The sequence below is a fragment of the Camelina sativa genome, chromosome 8, assembly GCF_030686135.1.
Source record: "Camelina sativa cultivar CO46 ecotype springtype chromosome 8, ASM3068613v1".
NCBI lineage: Eukaryota > Viridiplantae > Streptophyta > Magnoliopsida > Brassicales > Brassicaceae > Camelina > Camelina sativa.
This window is the reverse complement of record NC_141887.1, coordinates 28,925,382-28,945,770: the sequence shown is the minus strand read 5'-3', so window position 1 is coordinate 28,945,770 and position 20,389 is coordinate 28,925,382. Positions and strand designations below refer to the sequence as shown.

Below are 20,389 nucleotides of genomic sequence, written 5' to 3'. Positions count from 1 at the left end.
CTTACTTCGTATCCATCATACCAGTTGGTTTGGTCCGGTACACTCTACTGCCTTACTTCTTGAGATTTTGATTGTAACAATGGTTAGTTAATTAGACAGATGAGTATATTATAAAATGTTGTTGAATATTAAAGACTAAATAACAACGCACAATGATGCAAATATTTTTAGCAATTTCGTTTGAGCACAATGGAGACATTAATATATATAGAGGCTGAATTACAAGATCTTCAAGATCCAAGATCCTTGGAACTAGTATTGACGAAGTATGCACAACGGTTATAGAGGCTGAATTACAAGCCGTGATCATAGCCATGAAACAAGCTTGGGTAAAAGGATACCCCAAGACAATCTTTGAAGGAGACAACATTAAGGTCATGCAATTAGCACAAGGAACTACATAAAGCTTTCGGTGGCACACTTGGATAAGGGAAATCAACTGGAAACAAAAGTTTGATAATGTGGAGTTTCAATGGACAAGGAGAACAAACAACAAAGGAGCTGATAAGTTAGCGAAGATACATTTTCAAAATAATCTATCTTTTGTTTCTTTTGATTATGTCCCAAATTTCCTTGTAAATATCCTCCATGAGGATTACACTCCTAATTAATCAATGAAAGCAGCTGTTTAAAAAAAATTACTAGAGATATATTCTTGGATGAAAGGTATAGTTAAGATATGATCAATCAGAGTAAATATACATTTTATTTATATAAAAAAATCCATTACTGTTATATACAATAACACAAATATATAATATTATATATGTATATGCGGGTATATGTATGTATACTATATACACTATAACAATAAAGGGTGAGAGACGAGAGGTAAGCAAAGGAAGTTATTACTTCTTCTTCTCTCTGCTTATGCTTGTGTTGTTGTTACATCGAAGCAAATGAACGTATATATAGGAAAGTTAAGGATAAAAAGATAATAGTAAAATACTACTTGGAGACCAAGTTACTTAGAGGGGAAGTATGTGATGGATAATCACAAAAGTAATCCTCTATTTTATAACAGTCTCTTTTCATTATCCATTGTTATTAACATAGGACGTACTACTTAGTTAAAAATTTTACCAAGAAAAAATTGTACGATAAAAACCATGATAAAGCGAAAAGATTATAATAACATAATATTTCTCTTGAACAGACGAGTTTTATTTTCTTCGTAGACTTCGTAATTGACTTATATTAATAATTTTTTTTGTCTTAAACCAAAGAATATATTTTTTTTCATATCTTCCATAGATGATCTAACATTGAATATTTTCTTCACTCTTCTGATCTTCGCGATGTATGATAAAAGATTTTGGAAGAAAGATAACCTTCACCATTGTCATTCTTCTTTAAAATTTATATAGCGTGTTATTTGATGTCTCGTTAAAAACCTTATCATGAAAAAATCAAGTCGGATAAAAATCATGATAAAAGAAAAATAGTACAGCCATGTGAATCATTATATTTCTCCCCTTCGAAGTATCATCTTTACTTTGATCTCTTGAAGGAATATATTTTTTCTTGTCGCTCTTAATGTAACTTTCTTTGAATTGGGCGATATCTGCAACAATGTCTTCTAACATCTGGTTTAATACTTTTTCAGTTCCAAGATATAAAACAAAGTTTCATACTAATAAAGTTAAATAAATAAAAAAACAATCCACAACAGTGTGACATACATCCATTCATGGAAAATTAAATTATGGTATCTCTTTTGGTTAATTCTTTTCCATTCACATTTTTGTTGGAATTTTTTTTAGTCTTATAATTAAATAACATTTTGATTTGTTAAATTACTTAAACTATTTTAAAAATAAATTTTTGCCCCCACAAGCGTACATATAACTTTCCTAGTTTATTATAGGGAAAAATATTATTAAAATCCTGAAGTTTACATTTTTGTTGATTTAATACATGACCTCTTCATTTGGTGGAGAAAACCTTATTTTTTTGTTGACTTCTAAATAATTCACGAACTCTTGTTGATTTGGCTTTATGAAGCATAATGTTAAGTGGCCAAACGGAGAAATCACACGGAGTTAATTAACCGTTAACGAGATCCTGTTAATAACAAAATGATATCATTTAATCATACCTCAAATCCCCAAATTGAAATTTGATTCCCATTTTTCCCAAATCAGAAACTTTAGATTTGGGGAGTTTTAGGTTTGATAAACGATGATGTTTTATTATTGACAGGTTCTTGTTAACGACTAATTAACACTGTATGGTTTTTTTGTTTGACCACTTAACATTGTGCCTCATTAGGCCATGTAAATAAAAGTTCGTGAATTATTTAGAAGTCAACAAAAGAACGTGATTTTTTTCACCGGATGAAAAGTTCATGCATTAAATCAACACAAAAGTAAACTTTAGGATTTTAATGACATTTTTCTCTTTTATTATATATATAATACCAAATCATTCTTTCCTTCACTAATAAATGAAACAAATTAAGGGGATGTATTCAATCTAATATTCTAAGTGATTTGAATTTTCATAAGATTTTAAATGATTTTGATTATTTTAGGGAAGTTAGTATGATTTGTTGTAAAATTCTTTCAAATTCCACCTAAAACTATGAGATTTAGATTTCTATATTATTAACTAAAAAAATCTTCTCAAATATTCTAGAATCTCAAAAAAATCATTAAAATCTAAATCCACAAACTGTCCAAAACTGATTTGTAAATTTTATATAAATCATTTAAAATGTCAGATTGAATATAATTTCTTATATAGTTTTTTTTTGAACGAATTTCTCTTATATAGTCAAGTAGAGAAATTAAACCCTTTTCTTAATTTAATATTTTTTAGTCCTTTTTAATTTAATATTTTTAATCCTTTTCTTAATTAATCGAACCGGTGCTTTTTTTTTAAAATACTTTTTCAGTCCCAAGATATAAAACAAAGTTTCGTACTAACTTAAAAAAAAAAAAAAAAAACAATCCACGGCTGTGACAAACATCAATTCAGGAATTGAGAGAACCGCCGCCGATTTTTGTAGAAGATGATGATCTAGTTCCGATATCGCTAATCTCCCTTCTCAATTCCGAAAATTATCTTTTTTTCTTTTCTTTTCTTTTTTTTTGGTTTGGGATCGCTTCGCTGCTTGTGTGATTCCATTTTTACTCGAGAAACAAAAAAAAAGCCCGGAAACTGTATCGTCACAACAACCTAAAAAGTCCCTTCCTTTACCCGTTTCGTTCGCTTGTCTGGTGTCTTCTACATGTAAGATTCAATTCAATCTCCTTAGCTTCTGTATTTATTACTTCTGGATACTCCCAGCGATCCTTAGGTTACTACTGTGAAGTTAATAATAATACCCACTTGGGAGTTTTTAACATTCGATACTTATAATTTTGGGAAATCTGGTGAATTTCAATTATCCTTTTTTTTGTTTTTGAGCGATTTATAATAATTGCTTCAGAATTACGAGTCTTGTCCCTGGCTGATACACTTAGGTTTAGGATGTGTTTGTTTTAAGACATAACTGCTGAGTTCCTGTCATGCATATCCAGACTGAGGTTTTACATATCTGGCGATTTAATTATTAGGGTTTTTATTTGTATTTCAAATGGATTATGCAATGCAGCATATGTTTGTTAGTCAAAGATTAAATACGTCCAGGAACATGGTACTTCAAGTGCAACTTGGAAAGCCAATATCTAGCATGAGTGTTCAAATTATCAGCTTCCAGAGCAAGTTCAAAGTTCTCTTTAGCTCCCTGAATCATACAAAACATTACCTAAAAATATAACCAACAAAGTAACACACTACATTCAAACAAAACGACTTATCCTACAACACAAGATTGCATTTGGAACTTATAGGCACACATTAGAAAAAGAGTTAAGCATACCCTGAGGAGAGGTATAAGGCGTCGATCATTGAGTTCACAGTAATCGATAAATCTGTCTACTTCCTTAATCGCGCTCCATCCTTTGGCTACATACTCCATTGCCTTCTTGTTCCTGCTGTGTAATCCTCTCTGATTCAATACCATAAAACACCACAAACGTAAATCACACAGAACCGATACAAAGAGTTTCCAATGTAAAAAAAAAAAAATGTTATACTCGCTGATCGAATCCATGGAGTTGATGACGAGCAATCTTCGATTCCGCGGCTACGGCGGCTGCTTGGCGGAGAATTAGACGACGAAACATGATTTGAATTGGCCGGAGGAGAAACCTAACCCGCCGGGCCGGAGAATTTGGCGGAATTTAACAAGGCTTAGCTAAAGTAGTCCACTAAAATTATTTTAAGCCCATTTAGGCCCATCACTCGCTATCTGTCAATTTACAACTCTACCCTCGAGCGTCGATGCTATCGGATTTTCGTTTGAAGTTCATCGCCGTCAAACCAAACTCACGCCGAACCCCAAGTTTCCGACCAAACTGAGATTAAACTATTATCACTTCTCTTCTCTTGTGATGTATAAGAAGATAGCATTGTTTACCAGAACGAATCATGTTCTCTCCTTACCCAACGAGAAAAGGATCCATCAAGTTATGAGGAATCTCTCCACAGCTGTTGAAAGGTTAGATTTTGGAAACTCTAATGACTACCAGGTAGAGGATTCGTCACATATGATGAACCCTAGAGAAGGGTTTAATGGGAGCAGTGGAAATGGGCAAAGCCAGAACCCAACTTGGAGCTATGGGAAAGGTAGTGAAACTCAGAGTTTGGGTTCAAATCATGAGCAGCCGTGGAAGCAGAGTCCTGGTATGTCTAATAATTCGCAGGTCCAATCTCATTGTCAAGGCAATTGGTATGGGACAAACTCTGATTATCAGAGTACTAGTGTAGGATCGTCTTGGCATTCTGGTAAGACTGTTGATCGCGACGTATCTGATATGATTAGGGAATTTGAAGATTTTTGCGAACAAGAGAATCCAAGAATGGCCTTAACTACTATGGAAAAATTGGAGCTTAAGGGTTATGTTATGGATTTACGTGAACTTATATGGTTATCTCAGCTATTTGGGGAAGAAAACGCTTTTCAAGAAGATAGTATTTTGCAAGAAGCCAAGGTTTCTGTTCAGGGGAAGATCAGAGCTAAAGTTTACAATTCAGCTGCGGATGATTTGAAGCATTATACTGATTGGGCGATTAATGAACTTGATAAAATTTGCGACCAAGGTAAGGTGAAAAAGGCCTTGTGTACAATAGATACATTGGCAAGTCTGAATCATGTTGTGGATTTGACTAGACTTTTACGGTTAGCAAATGTGTGTGGGGAAGCAGAGGCTTTAGAAGAAGGCAAGGCTGTTCATGGGAAGATTATTGCTTTGGCTCGCCATTTAGATGTTAGTAGTTACCATGTACTGTTAGAAATGTACTCCAACTGTGGGTTGGTGAATGAAGCTGTGAGTGTTTTTGAGAATATGCCTGAGAGGAATTTGGAGACTTGGTACATTACAATAAGATGTTTTGCAAAGAATGGTCGAGGAGAAGAGGCTATTGATCTGTTTAGCCGCTTCAAAAAAGAAGGAAACAAACCCACTGCTCAACTATTTAGAGGAGTTTTCTATTCATGTGGTATGCTAGGTGATGTTGATGAGGGACTGTTGCACTTTGAGTCAATGTCCAAAGACTACGGCATCGTCCCCTCCATTGAAGACTATGTTAGCCTCGTTGAGATGTATGCGTTACCCGGATTTTTAGAGGAGGCTGTAGAATTTGTAGAGAAAATGCCGATGGAGCCAAACGTTGCTGTGTGGGAAACATTGATGAATCTTTCTCGAGTGCATGGGAATTTAGAACTTGGAGACCAGTGTGCTGAGTTTGTTGAATTGTTAGATCCTACACGGTTGAATAAACAGTCTCGGGAAGGATTTCTACCGGTCAAGGCATCAGATGTTGAGAAAGAGAGACTAAAGAAAAAGTCGGGAGTTCATGCCCTTCCCGGACTCACAAATAGGACGAATGAATTTAAGGCAGGGGATACCAATCTTCCTGAGAATGATGAACTGTTGGAGCTATTGAGAAATTTAAAGATGCATATGATAGAGGTGGGCTATGTCGCTGATACGAAACCTGCTTTGCATGATATTGACCAAGAGAGTAAAGAAACAGCACTTCTTGGTCATAGCGAGAGAATAGCTTTTGCTCGTGCTGTTCTCAGCACCGCACCCCGCAAACAAATTACTATTTTGAAAAACCTTCGTGTGTGTGTTGATTGTCATAACGCATTGAAGGTTATGGCAGATGTAGTTGGTAGAGAAGTGATCATGCGAGATGCAAAGAGATTCCACCATCTTAAAAACGGGGCTTGCAGCTGTAATGACTATTGGTGATTTAACGACAAAACTGAGGTGTGTTCTATAGAATATGCGTTGCAAAGTTTTTTGGCTCTTATTACTCGTAAATCATCATTTTAGTTTCATGAGCAGCAAATTTGTGTTTTCTGTCCGAGTCCGATACCTTAGAACACACAAGACTCATTATGTATGTTGGAAACTCAGACTCATTATGTATGTTGGAAACTCAGACTCATTATGTCTGTTGGAAACTTGGGCAGTGTTGGAAATTTTGGCAGGATGGAAAAACATAAAGCAACAGAATCACAGAGACAAACTGAAATCATAAGCAGCGACTTTGCTATCACGTCATTTTTTCAGGCAGTTGCATCGTGGAGCTGCCATATGTTGTCACAGATGATAGATCAATCTTATTCTCTTGTCCCTTTGATGCAGTTTTTCTGTGTCCAGGTTATGCTAAAATATATCATGATTCATGAATGCTATGTAATATGTATTGTTGATCTCCTGTTGTGGGTAACTTGATATTTGTAAACTTAGCACTAGGCGTGCGAATTTGAACCGAACCGAACCGAACCGAGATTTGGGCAAATCGGTTCGGTTTCTATTAATTAAGTATACCGATAGGAAAGATTTTAATTAGGCTCGGTTAACCGAGATTTTCGGTTTGGTTCGCTTGAACCGAACGATTAACCGAAAAAAGAAAACCTTAAAGGTAGTCGTCGTTGCCTCTTTTCATTCTTTGATTTTTCTTCATTTCTTCTTCTTCAATTCACCATCTTTATTATCTTCGATTCATTATCGTCGTCCTCTTCTTTTTCGATTCATCATCATCTTCCTCAGTTATGATTTTTCTTCCATATATTATCATCTTCATCATCTTTTCTTTTGTGTTGCCTATTCTTCTTCTCGATACATCACCTTCTTCCTTTTCACGATTCATCATCATCATCATCACCTTCTTCCTTATCTGGATTCATCATCATCATCATCTTCTTCTTTTCCTCGTCCTTATTCTTTGACTTCGATACTGCAATCTTCGGCTTCGAGATTTCGCCACCGTTGCCTCCACAGCTCTACTCGTGGTCGTAGGGTTTTCCTTCTCTCAAGACAAATCTCAGATTCTTTTATTATTTTTTTTGTGTGTTAATGGGCCATGTTTTTGCAAGCCCAACGATCAAAAACATCTTTAGCCCAAAACTAATAAACCGAAATAACCGAATAGCAAAAACCGAAATAACCATCACCGAATCGAACCGAACCGAAATTTTAGTCGGTTTAATTCGGAACAGTTTTCAATTTCTAAAATAACCGAAAAACCGACATAACCGAACCGAAATACGCGAATAAACCGAAGTCGCAGGCCTACTTAGCACCATCCATATCTTTATATAAAATTAGCACTATTAGTCCATCATATAAAATAATTAATTCTTTCAGTGTTAAATCTGATATATACAATATACTAAATAAAAGTTAATTTTATTTAAAAAACTAAGATTAAATATTGATAGATTCTCAAAAATAGCACCAAAATAATTTTTTTTTCCAAACTTAGTATAACATCACTAAAATTTTAAAAATAACACCGTTTAATCTTTCAAAATTAAATCATAAATTCAAAATACTAAACCCTATCCCTCAAAACTATACCCTAAATATGAAATTAAGAACCCGAACCTAAAAAAATTCTAAAAATTAATTTTAAATATTTTAATGTATAAAATAGTGCTATTTTTGAAAATTTATGGAATGTATGCTATAATTGTCCATAAAACTTGTTTTAGTACTATTTTAGAGTATTTCTCTTAAATATTTGCATTGCTTATAAAATATATTTTAAAATATAAAATATATCTAAACAATACATGTTATTTATTGGAACCTTATTAAAACCAAAAAAATTGCAAATGTTATCTTACATTTAATATATAGTATATATACAACTAAAAGAAAGTTAAAAAGTTAAATCTGAGATTTCTAAACAATAGGGGTTTTGTTTTATTTGATGGATTTTACCAAATTTATATGTTTTCATCCAAATAAAATACCGAAAACCAAAAATAATTTTGCCAGCCTCTATGACGCCAAGTTGAAGCCCTAATTCCCCAATTCCTCTTCCGTTAGTTCGTTCACAAAACCCCTAGAAATACAGAGGACATAATTCTCAAAATCTTAGCAGTGATCATCGAACTTGCTTACAAGGTATGTTCTAATCCAATTCTTCTTCTTCTTCTTCTTCTACACCCCTTGATCGATACTTTATAGTTGCTTTATTGGTTTTTTAATTTTTTTACACCGTACCCTTCTTCTTCTTCTTCTTCTCAGATTCTAAAGGATGTTTGGTTTTTTTTGTGTGCTGGAATAAAGATCATGAGATTCAGAAAAGGAAGTAGAATTGAGGTGTATAGCCACAAAGATGCACCGTATGGTGCGTGGCGATCAGCGGAGATTATATCGGGTAATGGTCATACTTATGGTATTAGATATTACTCTTTCGAACTTTCCAACAATGAGGCTGTTGAGGAGAGAGTTCCAAGGAAGATGATCAGGCCGTGTCCACCTCAAATAGATGTAGATAGATGGGAAGCTGGTGGTTTGGTTGAGGTTCTTGATAACAATATTTCCTGGAAAGCTGCTACGGTTCTGAAGGAGTTGTCTGGAAGATATTATGCGGTTCGGTTGCTTGATGCCGCGGTCGAACTCACAGTTCACAAAGTGAACCTCAGGGCTCGGCAATCTTGGCAAGATGAAAGATGGGTTGTGGTTGGAAAGGTAAGTCTTTAACTTAACTTATGTTATTTTGTATCCTTTGATGTTAATGGAGTTACACGATTACTAACTGTCTTATTAATAATCTTTTCAGGTATCTTGTTCTCTCAAGTCCTCTACGCTGACTGGATCAGATGTAGACCAGAATCTGAAGCCGCTTTTGAACAGTGTGGTGCCTCAGGAGACTAGTATTGCTTCTTTGAGAATGTTGAAGAGATCGTCACCCTGTGATTGGTCTGAGTCTGCTGAATCATGTACCAGAAGTCCTAAGAAGGTAAGAGCATTGGAGGAAGAGAGATATCAGCACTGGTTTGCTTCTTCTTCTTCTTCTTCAGCGGAGAAGGCTGCTTCTGAACGTATGGGTGGTAAATTGAATGTGCAAGCTTCGTTTAACAAGAAGATAACTGGTTTCCGACAAATGGTCAGGGTAAGATCAAAAAGATTTAGTGAATGTGTTGGTACTGGAAATGGTTGTTATGATACTGATGCATGCTCGGTTGGTAGTTGTAGCCCTATTAGTTATGATGAGAATGACATACCAACTTGTTTTCTAGATGGTCCTAGTCAAGGTGCCGACTCTTTTAGTAGTGATGCAGAATCTTCAGAAGAAGCATTTGGGCTCAGAGAGGAAGCTAGTTGGAAACATTCGTTAGCAAGTGGTGGAGCAGTGAGATCCTCTAGGCCTGAACTATACACTTACTGCAGAACACTGGGGAAACTATTTGCTTCCGGCCCCCTAAATTGGGATCAGGAAGCATCACTAACCGATCTCCGACTTTCTCTTAATATATCAGTTGATGAACATCTGATGGAGCTAAGACATCTAAAGTCGGCTGGTACTTATAGTTAATTTTGTTAGTATAAAATCTTCTCTTTTTGATCCTTGACAGTCTTATCTACAGGTGTTGGACATACTTCCCTGCAATGTGGAATCAACTGTTATATGTTGTTCTTTTTTCAGAGGATTCTTATAATGATTGTATAGACAGCAGAAGGGAAAGTATGTACGGAAACTCTGACCTTAATGAAAATTTCCAATCCTCAATTGTGTTTTTTTTTCTTCTTATAGTCAGGCTAATTCCTTTGTTGTAATTTCTGGATAATTATATTTAAAGAAAAGTTATAGTATCCAAGCTTTAAGTTGAGTTATATTTTGGAGGATTCCGTTGTTCTGAAGCTGTCTTTTATTCATATATATGTAGTTATCTTTTACTGATATGTAGATACCTCAGTTTCTTGTGCTTAAGCTTCTTGATGAGATGAGTTACTTGTATATTCAGTGGTGGATTATTGAACTTCCCCTACATTTTTCAGGAACAGCTTAGCAATATCAGGTGCCTGCAGATATGATTGCTTCTAGAGATCTCTTACTCTGATGCTTGGGGTTTGAATGGTGTAAAACACAATGCCCCTTCTTTCTCAAATACATAACTGGAATTTTGCTAGGTGTTTTTTGGCTAGACATAATTGATTTGTTTCAGGTTTTCTTGGGCTAGCTACGTGCACAGGCTTTGGACTGGTCCTAGCCTAATGAGAATCATCTACAGTTTGGTTGAATAAGTTTGTGAAAGATTGGTAGGTAGGTATTAAGTGCACTAAATAGAGAGTTCATCTTCATGATAACATATGCCCTGTCTATACCTGAGAGAGTATTGAGTTGTGCCAAATATTTTGATAGTAGTTGCTCTTTCAGGTTGTGACATTTCAACCTGACTTACAGAGGTGCGGGGGTTCATATGTTAACATAAATCAAATTTATCCAGCTACTAATTCCTCTAATTGGGCTGTGGCATACTCACTTGCTTGTCAAGTATAACTTCACTCTTCAGCTTAAAGAAATTGAGAAGAGGAAGAGGAAGAGGAAGAAGACAGAAGAAGAATCCTTGTGAAGATGTATCATTCACTTTTTAGTTTTTATACCTGTCATAGACTCATATGTAATGATGTTCGTATGCCTTGACTACTTTTTATATAATATCTGTTTTGTACTAGCTTACTCTAATACCCCATTTTTAATACTAACAATAAATAGTATTTGTGATTCTCTAATAACTCAATTTTATGGTTGCTACAAAACTTATAAACAACATTATCGAAGTCACAACTAAATAATGTCTGACTTATTTTCAACGGCAGACCACTCAAATTAATAGGGTACAAATAGTGCACTCGATAAACCAAAATTACAAGTACTATCTTTGTGACTATATATAATTATATAGGTCCGCAACTATATAAATAGAATACGTATGCAAAGAAGGTTTGGGTTTTCTCTCTCTTCTCACTCTGCAATTTTTCAGAGAGGGAGAAATTCTCCGATCTTCTTTTTGTTCGCCGGTTGGTATGTCCCAGCTTTGTTTCCCGGCTATCGGGCCCGCTTCTAGCATCTCCGGTTTCTTCAACGGAGTTGGCCGGCTATTTCTCCGGCAACGATGGCTACTTTAGCGTCGGTTTGGCTGACGCTTTCTCCAGCAGCGGTGGCTACTTTAGCATCGCTTGGCCGGCTTTTCTTTAGTAGATCCGCTGCCTTCTCTCAGTGGTGTTTGGTTTTAATTTTATTGTTGACTCAATTGATTCGGTTAATCTTCAGATCCGGTTTTGATTGCTTCTATCATTCATTTGGTTTGATTTGAAGTAATTGATGATGATGCATGTGTCTATGCCGAAGTTTGATGGGTAGATGGAGTTTGTTTGGTTTGCAGGCTTATGATGTAGATCTTCCTTTTTGAAGATTGGAAAGCTCTTTACTGAAGACGAAGATGATTAATCTCTGCTTTGGAGTTATTTTCTCAGCAAAATTGGAATTCGCTGTAACTTTCTGGGTGTAAATCGAGATTCCGGTATAACTTTCCGGCAATTTTGACCGGAATCAAAGTTTTCCGGTGTTACTTCCATCTCCCAGTTACTGGAGACTCCATTTCTTCGACTTCCCACGTGTCAACCATCATGTCTCTCTTTTCCCATGTGGTATGTGTTCCATCTAATCTCTTCAGTCTCAAGAAAGAAATTACGATTGGGCCGTGGGATTTTGTTTTAGTTAGTTTGTTTTGTACATTTGGTTCTTTTGGCTTGTAATATTGGCATGTTTACTATGTTTAATCAATAAAGACACTCTAATGAAAATATATATATATATATATAGGTCCGCAAAATATGTTTCTTAGGTAAAAGGTTCGAATCCCACAGCGTGATAAACAGTGAATTTTTGTGGAAATTGGGCTTATGGGCCTTTTTTTTGCTTGGAAGAATTAGGTTGTTAAAGAATTAGGTTGCTAAAGATATATGCTACGTTTATTATAGATATAAGCTAGGTTGTTAAAGAATTAGAGATCTGATAGGATCGATGATAGCGAAAGTGATGAGATGAGATGAGATGAGATGAGATGAGATGTGAGAGGTGTAGCCTGTGAATATGGGGTTAGGTATATTGATCCATATAATCACAAGACATACACAAAGATCACATAGACATATAATAGTCAAGTAATTTGCTTTCAATTAATCTATTAAAGCATTTAGCATCAAACAACAATCAAAGCATGACTGAAAAGTGAATAAACACATGATAAGCATATGTCTCCATCTATGGCTCATCAGCCGTTACCAAGCCGTAGCCTGGTCAAAACACAATATGCATGACGATGGGGTGCCTTAGGAAGATTTTAATGTTTCGTTTAAGACTCTCTGTCCTTAAGTTTATGATTTCAATTGGACTTCAGTAATTTCAGCTAAGAGTTTTAAAACGCATGTATTGTTGTTGACATCGTTGCTTTCAAATACCTTATAAGTATCCATTGAATAAAACTCTGAGATTTTTCTATGTGGTATTTTGGACACGGAATTGGGTGGGGTGTCACATCAGCACTCAAATAGCAATAACATTAGCAGATACAGCAAATCACGATGAGACAAATATTGCACTTTGTGAATGGGGACATTGTATGCTATAAATATCAACTTCACTTTAAAACAAGGCAATCCGGTAATGGATCTTAGATGTGTAATGTGTTAAATTTGGGTTTATCCGTGGCTTTCAAAGAAAAACAATTGACAATTAAATTAAGGACCATATGTGGGATATTAACACGCAACCGATCTTATTTGGATCGATAAAAAACCCTTTCTTGGGTCCTATTACTTAGGTTAATAAGAGGCATGTTTGTATCCAATTTTCTAGGTCCATCAGAACTTAAACATTAGGTTCTATACCATGCTAAAATTTGGGTTTATCTTGAGTTTCCAAATAAAAACCAATTGGCAATAGTATATTGGCATTTGGCTCTAACCTTTTATATATTAATGATAATTTTTTCAAATTTCAGATGTGAGACTTGGATTGTATCCCAACATAATGTGTACACAATGGTTGTTGAAAATTCTGATGCTTTCCATTTACACATATAAACTATGGAGGTTGATGGATTTTCTACACAAAAGGAACCAGTGAACACTATATATGCAAATCACTGGCGAAATCATGTAAGCTCAATATTTGGGGGTAAAGCATTGTCTTCGTTCAGGTGATATAGAAAGAAAAAAAATTGATGACGGATTTCAACTCAACACATTTTAGCTGAAACGTGTCATAATGGCCGTAAAGAGAGGTTATGTTGTGCCACCTTCCATGTAACAATTTAGTGAGACTTTACATAAATGGTGGTAAAGAGAGGTAATATATATGGATTATGGAGTGAACATTACAAAACTTAATTATTTTTATTTTAGTTTAAGATAGTTTAAAACCTAAGTGAATATAACTTTAAGTTTGCAATTTTTAAAACTTTCTTCTTTTTTTTTATAAAAAAAATAAAAATTTCACAACTTTATACAAATAATTTAGTTTTTTTTTACAGAGAAAAAACCGAATATAACATTTAACATTTCTTCTGTGTCAATCTTAGATTACCAAAACCTATAGATAATAAGTAACAATATTCTGTTGCCTAGAACAAAATGGTAATAAATATGTTAATTTTGAATTTTTCTACCATCATTTTTAGACCAGTTAACCTAAATTTACTTGCTATTTTTATGGCTAAAGAAGAGAAAAAAGGGGGAAAAAAAAAAAACAGTTCCGTGTTGAGAGCCCACAAGAAAACAAAAAGATAGAAGCAACAAACCAAAAAATAATAAATAAGATATAAGAAGAAAATAAGAAACCGGCGATTTCGGAGGAGGAGATCGCAAACCTTGCGTGTGTCTCCGCAAGGGATTTTGGAAGAAGAAGAAGATGGAGGAGGAAGAGCCAAGGACGCAGAGGATGAAGTAGCTGACCATTTGTCTCGAGATGGAACCATGAGTCAGTATAGCCTTAGCAAAGGCCTTCTTCCTCCTCTGGGAGCCAGCGCTCGTTCCTCTCGTGATGTCATCCTCCGTCGCTTCATCGTCTCTCCCTTCGATCCTCGTTACAGGTCCGCTTTTTACAAAAAAAAAAAACTAGGGTTTCTAATTCTATCTGATGCATATTGCTAAAGATTTTGCACTTATATAATAATGTTGGAAAATTCTGAATATTATGCATTGCTAAATCTGTAAACTATGTTTTTTTTTTTAGAGCGTGGGAGACGTTTTTGGTGTTTTTGGTGCTCTACACAGCTTGGGCGTCGCCTTTTGAATTTGGGTTTCTGCAAAAGCCAAGAGCACCTCTCAGTATTCTCGATAACATTGTCAACGGGTTTTTCGCTGTTGATATTATCTTGACGTTCTTTGTTGCCTTTTTAGACAAGGTAACTTATCTCCTTATCGATGATCCAAAGAAGATAGCTTGGAGATATACGTCGACTTGGCTTGCTTTTGATGTGGTTTCCACATTTCCTTACGAAAGTTTCGGGAGTTTGCTTCATGAGAGTATTCAGGGATATGGGATTTTTAGTATGCTTCGTCTATGGCGTCTTCGGAGGGTCAGTAATTGTTTTGCCAGGTGAGTTTGTACTAGTGTTATAAGTATATATCATCTATGGCTTTCGCCGGTTTAAGCTCGATCGCTCTTATTCCAGCTAAAACGTTTGAGTTGCAGCTGATATACGTAGATGAATTATTGTGTACTTCAGTTTCTTGAATGTATTATTCTCTATATATGGTGAGTGTGACATTGAACTCTTCTTTTTTTCAGGTTAGAGAAAGATAGGAAATACAGCTACTTTTGGGTTCGCTGCACGAAGCTTCTCCTTGTTAGTAGCGGCTATATATGTCTACTTGTTTTCACACTGACCATTTTTTTAGTTGTCAATTTACAGTATTGATTGGGTGGTAATGCATGCAGGTTACTCTATTTGTGATTCATTGTGGTGCTTGCTTCCTTTATTCCATTGCTTCACATTATCCAGACCCTTCCAAGACATTTATAGCATTAACAGATGAAAACTGGAAACAGTCTCCTATTGCGGTGCGGTATAACACGGCAATGTATTGGTCTATAACTACTTTCTACACAACAGGTTATGGTGATATACATGGTGTTAACTCAAGAGAGATGACTTTCATTATTTGCTACATGGTTTTTAATCTTGGATTATCAGCATATATAATTGGTAATATGACCAACTTGGTGGTTCACGTAACTGGCCGCACCAGAAAATTTGTAAGTTCAAGTTACTGGTACAATTATTTCCTGTAATGTCACATCTCATAAGGAATAATCAGATACTTTTGTCAAAGAAACAAAAGAGATGTTAAATGCATTTTTCATAAGGGTCTTATGCATCATTTTGGATTATTGCAGAGAGATACCATCCAAGCGGCCTCGGGGTTTGGTCAGAGGAACAATCTGCCAGTGCGCTTGCAAGATCAGATGGTAGCTCATTTGTGTTTGAGGTACAGAACTGATTCAGAAGGATTACAGCAGCAAGAAATAATCGAATCCCTTCCCAAAGCTATTCGCTCCAGCATATCGCATTACCTGTTCTATGAAGTTGTTGACAAGATCTATTTGTTCCATGGAATCTCCAATGATGTTCTTTTCCAGTTGGTATGTTTCCCACATCCCGTGTGCTAAAATGTGGTCATTTTATTCACATCAAGTCGTAACTTATGGTAATTTTTTAGGTCACTGAAATGAAAGCAGAGTATTTTCCTCCCAAAGAAGATGTGATTTTGCAGAATGAAGCACCAACAGACTTCTACATATTGGTCACCGGAGCTGTTGTAAGTGTTTTGCGTAAATCAGTTGAACAGCTTTAATAGTCTTTCTAATTTTACGAAATATATATATATATATGCGTCACATCTTGTATTATTTCTGACACATTCCTTTATCCTTCAGGACATAATTGCACGTGTGAATGGAGTGGAGCAGGCAAGTCTAGTTTTTAAAGTCTTTTAGAGATACGATTACGTTCTTATTTGGTGGTAATGTTTGTGTGTATGTGTTTTTTACAGGTAGTTAGTGAAGCACAGAGAGGAAGTGTATTTGGTGAAGTTGGGGTACTATGTTACAGACCGCAGCTGTTTACTGTTCGTACCAAGCGATTGAGTCAGTTGCTTCGTCTGAACCGTACAGTACTCTTAAATCTTGTTCAGGCAAATGTAGGAGATGGAGCAATAATCATGAATAATCTTCTTCAGGTATGTATGATCAATCCTCTTTTCCTTTCTGTTTGTAAAACTATTGTTGTTTCAAGATGTTGACACTCAAGACCAGCTCCATAACAGATATATTCTGGTTGATGCAGCATTTAAAAGACTCAGAAGATCCAGTGATGAAAGGAATTTTGGCTGATACAGAACACATGTTGGCTCAAGGGAAAATGGATTTACCTCTCAGCTTGTGTTTTGCTGCAGCCAGAGGAGATGATTTATTGCTGCATCAGTTACTAAGACGAGGCTCAAGCCCTAATGAAATGGATAAGGACGGGCGAACTGCGCTGGTATAAGCCCCAACCTTCCTCTGTATATACTATATACCATCATTTTCATTTAAATGCCAAAACAAAAATTGCTTTACTCTCTATGTTTCTTATCTGTATATCTCAGCATATAGCAGCATCAAAAGGAAGCCATTATTGCGCCGTTTTACTTCTTGAAAATGGAGCAGATCCTAACATTAGAGGTAAGTAGTAAAAAATGTCTCACTTGGTAAATTAGCTAGGATCATGTAGTTGGATTGAAAGACAACTAATTTATCGGTTGCTCGTATATATACATTTGTTTACAGATTCAGAAGGTAATGTACCCTTGTGGGAAGCAATCATAGGGAGACATAGCGGAATTGCTAAACTCCTTGCAGAGAACGGAGCAAAGTTAAGCTTAGACTCAGTGAGCTATTTCGCGTGCTTAGCCGTGGAAAGAAACAGCTTAGACATACTCAAAGACATCATCAAATACGGCGGCGATGTCACACTCCCTGACGGAAACGGAACCACAGCCTTACACAGAGCAGTCTCAGAAGAACACTTGGAGATTGTTAAGTTCTTACTAGACCAAGGTGCTGATTTGGACAGGCCGGATTCTTACGGGTGGACACCTCGTGGTCTTGCCGAGCATCAAGGGCATGAAGATATCAAAACCTTGTTTCATGATCATAGGCCCGTGGAGAAGAAACCGAAACCTGTCCCTGGAATACCTCAGGTTCCTGTGACAGGAAAGCCATTGATGAAGTATAGTAGTGAGCCTACAATGCATTCAGGAGAAATGCCTCTTGTCAGAGAAGGAGGTCAGGTTGTGGTTTCTCAGAGACGCAAACTTAATAACTTCAGAAACTCGCTCTTCGGATTCATTTCAGCTGCAAATACCGGTAAAACCCGCCTCACCTCTCCATTTGATCTCCTAATACTCGTTGCTTTCTCGTCAAGTAACCATAATTTTCAGAACTTTTCACACAACTAGAGCCATCTCTTGTTCTATTTCGACATGGTATCAAGGCATTTAGAAGAACTCAAAACTTGGTCTTGAGTGCGTTTATTTATTTTTAACAGCTGATGATGGAGGGGATCCTTCAAGAAGCCCAGCAGTTCCTATAGGAGGAGGAGGAGGAGGAAGTATGTTTTATCCGGCTAGAGTGACCATTAGTTCGCCGGAAAATAACGGTGGAAAAGTGATATTGTTGCCGAATTCAATGGAAGAGCTATTGGAAATTGGTGAGGAAAAAAAAAAAAAAAAAAAAAAAAAGAAATTGGTGAGAAAGAGATGGGTTTCGTGCCAACTAAAGTACTTACAAGAGAAGGAGCTGAAATTGACGACATCACTCTTATTAGAGATGGTGATTTTCTCATTCTTTCAAGAGATCCTTGATTCACACGCAACTCTCTTTCGTTTTAGTTCTATTTAAAACAAACAAGCAAAATGGCAATCTTAACGCAAACCATGGTCAAGCTGAATTTATAGTGGTGATATGATAGCATTATTCTAGCGTAAAATCGTACGTAATTAAGCCCCAATCAACTCCGCATTGAAACATCTTTTAGATTTTTTTTTTCTTTTGTAGAAATATTCTCTAACAACCTCACAATAATAAAGGTAAAAAGAAAAGAAAAAAAATGATTGGTGTTAAAAGAGTGCGACCGGTTGTGGTTCAACTTCTAGCGAGTGTGACTAGTGGTGCAGAACTGCAGATAATATCTAAACCGGAATCAAATTCAAATCTAGCTCCGGTTAGCTTTTATTTTTTTAAACCTGTTTGCTGGTTTGATTCCGTGTCTATCTCTCGGCGTCGTTGTATCGGACGGGCGAAATTAAAATTGAAAGGCCAAGTCCGGCGAGAGCAAGATCACCAGAACCCGAGTCGAACGATGTCGTTTGGGTCTCTCGTCCTTCCATCTCCACCTTCATCCTTTTCTGCTAAGCTCAAGCCTTTCAATGGCTACGGAAGGCTCCATCGTCATCTCGTCCGAGCTTCTTCTTCTGATGTTCCCGATTTCCTCTCTGCTGATTGGTACACCTACCTTTAGTCTCCTTCTTAACTAAAATTTCGTCAATTTCAAGCTTACTTGGTTTTAGTTAGGAAAGAAACGATCAGATCCGAAGAAATTTGATTTCGCAAAGGCTATATAGCATCAGAGATCAATTCTATGTTTCTTCACTATATTTATGTTTATTGTGCGAGGATCTTGTGAGAAATCGTTTCAACCATCTGAAGCATCTCTTCAAAACCATTGTGCATGGATAAAGTAACTACCTCCCAACCATACAACCATCCTCTCTAGTGTCTTTGCGTTTCTCAGCACCAATTCCATGAACGAAGCCAAGAGTTTCATGGTTGCATCATTACAACCCAACATGTTATAGATCTCCTTTGAGGTAGGAAACACCTCACATTTTGATCTCCAACTTTGATCCAGAAATAAACCTTTGAAGCGATGCATATCCTGTAGAGCATAAAGTGATTTTTAAAAAAAATATACAATCATAGCCTGCTGCTTAATGTTGGTAGTCAATTATTAGTTTTTGCAAGGAAATAAAAGAGGCTTGTGGTATAGATACCATTATGCCGTGGGGGTCCATTGTGTGTAATGTTAGCTTCTTTAATCCAGGTGAATTTTGCAGTAACCTTGATATACCAGGGATAATAGATCGAACAAACTCTGTTTTAACAATCAAAGTTTGGACCTTGAGCGTTGGGAAAGGAACACCACGGAGCTCGGCGAGAGATAAAATCTAATTACAAAACCAGATGAAACGATAAGGTCAAGCACTAATGAAACATTTGTTAAAAACCCACTTAGTAATTAAGTTCATGTTTTAGGGAATTGCAACTTATATGTACGTGAAAATACCCGAAAATCCGAAATACCCGATCGAATTTGATCGGGTCACCCGGATGCCCAAGGCTATTTTGAAGGCAAAAAATAGGACGTTTTGGAGGCCATAAATGAAGTTGCTTTAGAGACCAAAAATAAAGACGCTTTGTAGGCAAAAAATGGAGACGTTTTGAAGGCAAAAAATGGAGACGTTTTGGAGGCAAAAAATGAAGACTTTTGGAGGCCAAAAATAGAGACGCTTTGGAGGCAACAAATGGAAATGTTTTGGAGGCCAAAAATGGAGATGCTTTGGAGGCAAAAAATGAAGACACTTTGGAGGCTAAAAATCGAGACGCTTTGGAAGCCAAAAATGAAGATTTTTGGAAGCCGAAAATGGAGACTCTTGGAGGCCAAAAATAGAGACGTTTTGGAGACCAAAAATGAAGACGCTTTAGAGACCAAAAATGAAGACGCTTTGGAGGCCAAAAATAGATACGCTTTGGAGGCCAAAAATGAAAACGCTTTGGAAGCCGAAAATAGAGACGCTTTGGAGGCCAAAAATAAAGACTTTTGGAAGCCGAAAATTGAGCCTCTTGGAGGCCAAAAAATAGAGACTCTTTGGAGACTTTAGAGGCCAAAAAAATAAAGACTTTTGGAGGCTAAAAATGGAGACGC

At 36.3% G+C, this 20,389-nt stretch overlaps 3 protein-coding genes and 1 pseudogene across 33 annotated transcripts; 3 read left to right on the top strand and 1 right to left on the bottom strand.

Moving 5' to 3' along the window:
- Nucleotides 1-3,603: 3,603 nt before the first annotated feature.
- On the bottom strand, nucleotides 3,604-4,202 carry LOC104709967 (uncharacterized). Its single transcript, XM_010426499.3, has 3 exons — nucleotides 4,083-4,202; nucleotides 3,866-3,994; nucleotides 3,604-3,730 (listed from the first exon to the last, which is right to left on the bottom strand). The coding sequence occupies exons 1-3, from the start codon at nucleotides 4,170-4,172 to the stop codon at nucleotides 3,620-3,622; spliced, it is 330 nt and encodes a 109-aa protein (XP_010424801.1). The 5' UTR covers nucleotides 4,173-4,202; the 3' UTR covers nucleotides 3,604-3,619.
- On the top strand, nucleotides 4,203-6,908 carry LOC104708832 (pentatricopeptide repeat-containing protein At2g25580 pseudogene; annotated as a pseudogene). Of its 2 annotated transcripts, XR_015563175.1 has the most exons (2): nucleotides 4,203-6,323; nucleotides 6,530-6,908. The product of XR_015563175.1 is annotated as a pentatricopeptide repeat-containing protein At2g25580 pseudogene, transcript variant X2 (transcript). The 2 variants fall into 2 exon arrangements; XR_015563174.1 differs by having other exon boundaries at nucleotides 4,340-6,908.
- Nucleotides 6,909-8,299: 1,391 nt separating this feature from the next.
- Nucleotides 8,300-11,090, top strand: LOC104708831 (uncharacterized). 29 transcript variants are annotated; one of them, XR_015563548.1, is made up of 8 exons: nucleotides 8,300-8,474; nucleotides 8,598-9,044; nucleotides 9,136-9,468; nucleotides 9,596-9,877; nucleotides 9,944-10,041; nucleotides 10,356-10,434; nucleotides 10,523-10,620; nucleotides 10,735-11,090. XR_015563548.1 is itself a non-coding variant. In XM_087460905.1 (4 exons), exons 2-4 carry the CDS (start codon nucleotides 8,643-8,645, stop codon nucleotides 10,024-10,026), a joined length of 1,227 nt encoding a protein of 408 aa, XP_087317031.1. In that variant the 5' UTR covers nucleotides 8,322-8,474; nucleotides 8,598-8,642; the 3' UTR covers nucleotides 10,027-10,190. The 29 variants fall into 29 exon arrangements, 1 of the variants encoding a protein (XP_087317031.1); XR_015563560.1 differs by having other exon boundaries at nucleotides 8,322-8,474; nucleotides 9,638-9,877; nucleotides 10,538-10,616; XR_015563556.1 differs by having other exon boundaries at nucleotides 8,335-8,474; nucleotides 9,638-9,877.
- Nucleotides 11,091-14,072: 2,982 nt separating this feature from the next.
- On the top strand, nucleotides 14,073-18,394 carry LOC104752193 (potassium channel AKT6-like). The gene is made up of 12 exons (XM_010474266.3): nucleotides 14,073-14,452; nucleotides 14,596-14,961; nucleotides 15,154-15,211; nucleotides 15,304-15,621; nucleotides 15,763-16,008; nucleotides 16,086-16,184; nucleotides 16,303-16,335; nucleotides 16,419-16,604; nucleotides 16,712-16,906; nucleotides 17,013-17,088; nucleotides 17,194-17,772; nucleotides 17,954-18,394. The coding sequence occupies exons 1-12, from the start codon at nucleotides 14,337-14,339 to the stop codon at nucleotides 18,304-18,306; spliced, it is 2,625 nt and encodes an 874-aa protein (XP_010472568.2). The 5' UTR covers nucleotides 14,073-14,336; the 3' UTR covers nucleotides 18,307-18,394.
- The last annotated feature ends 1,995 nt before the right edge of the window (nucleotides 18,395-20,389 follow it).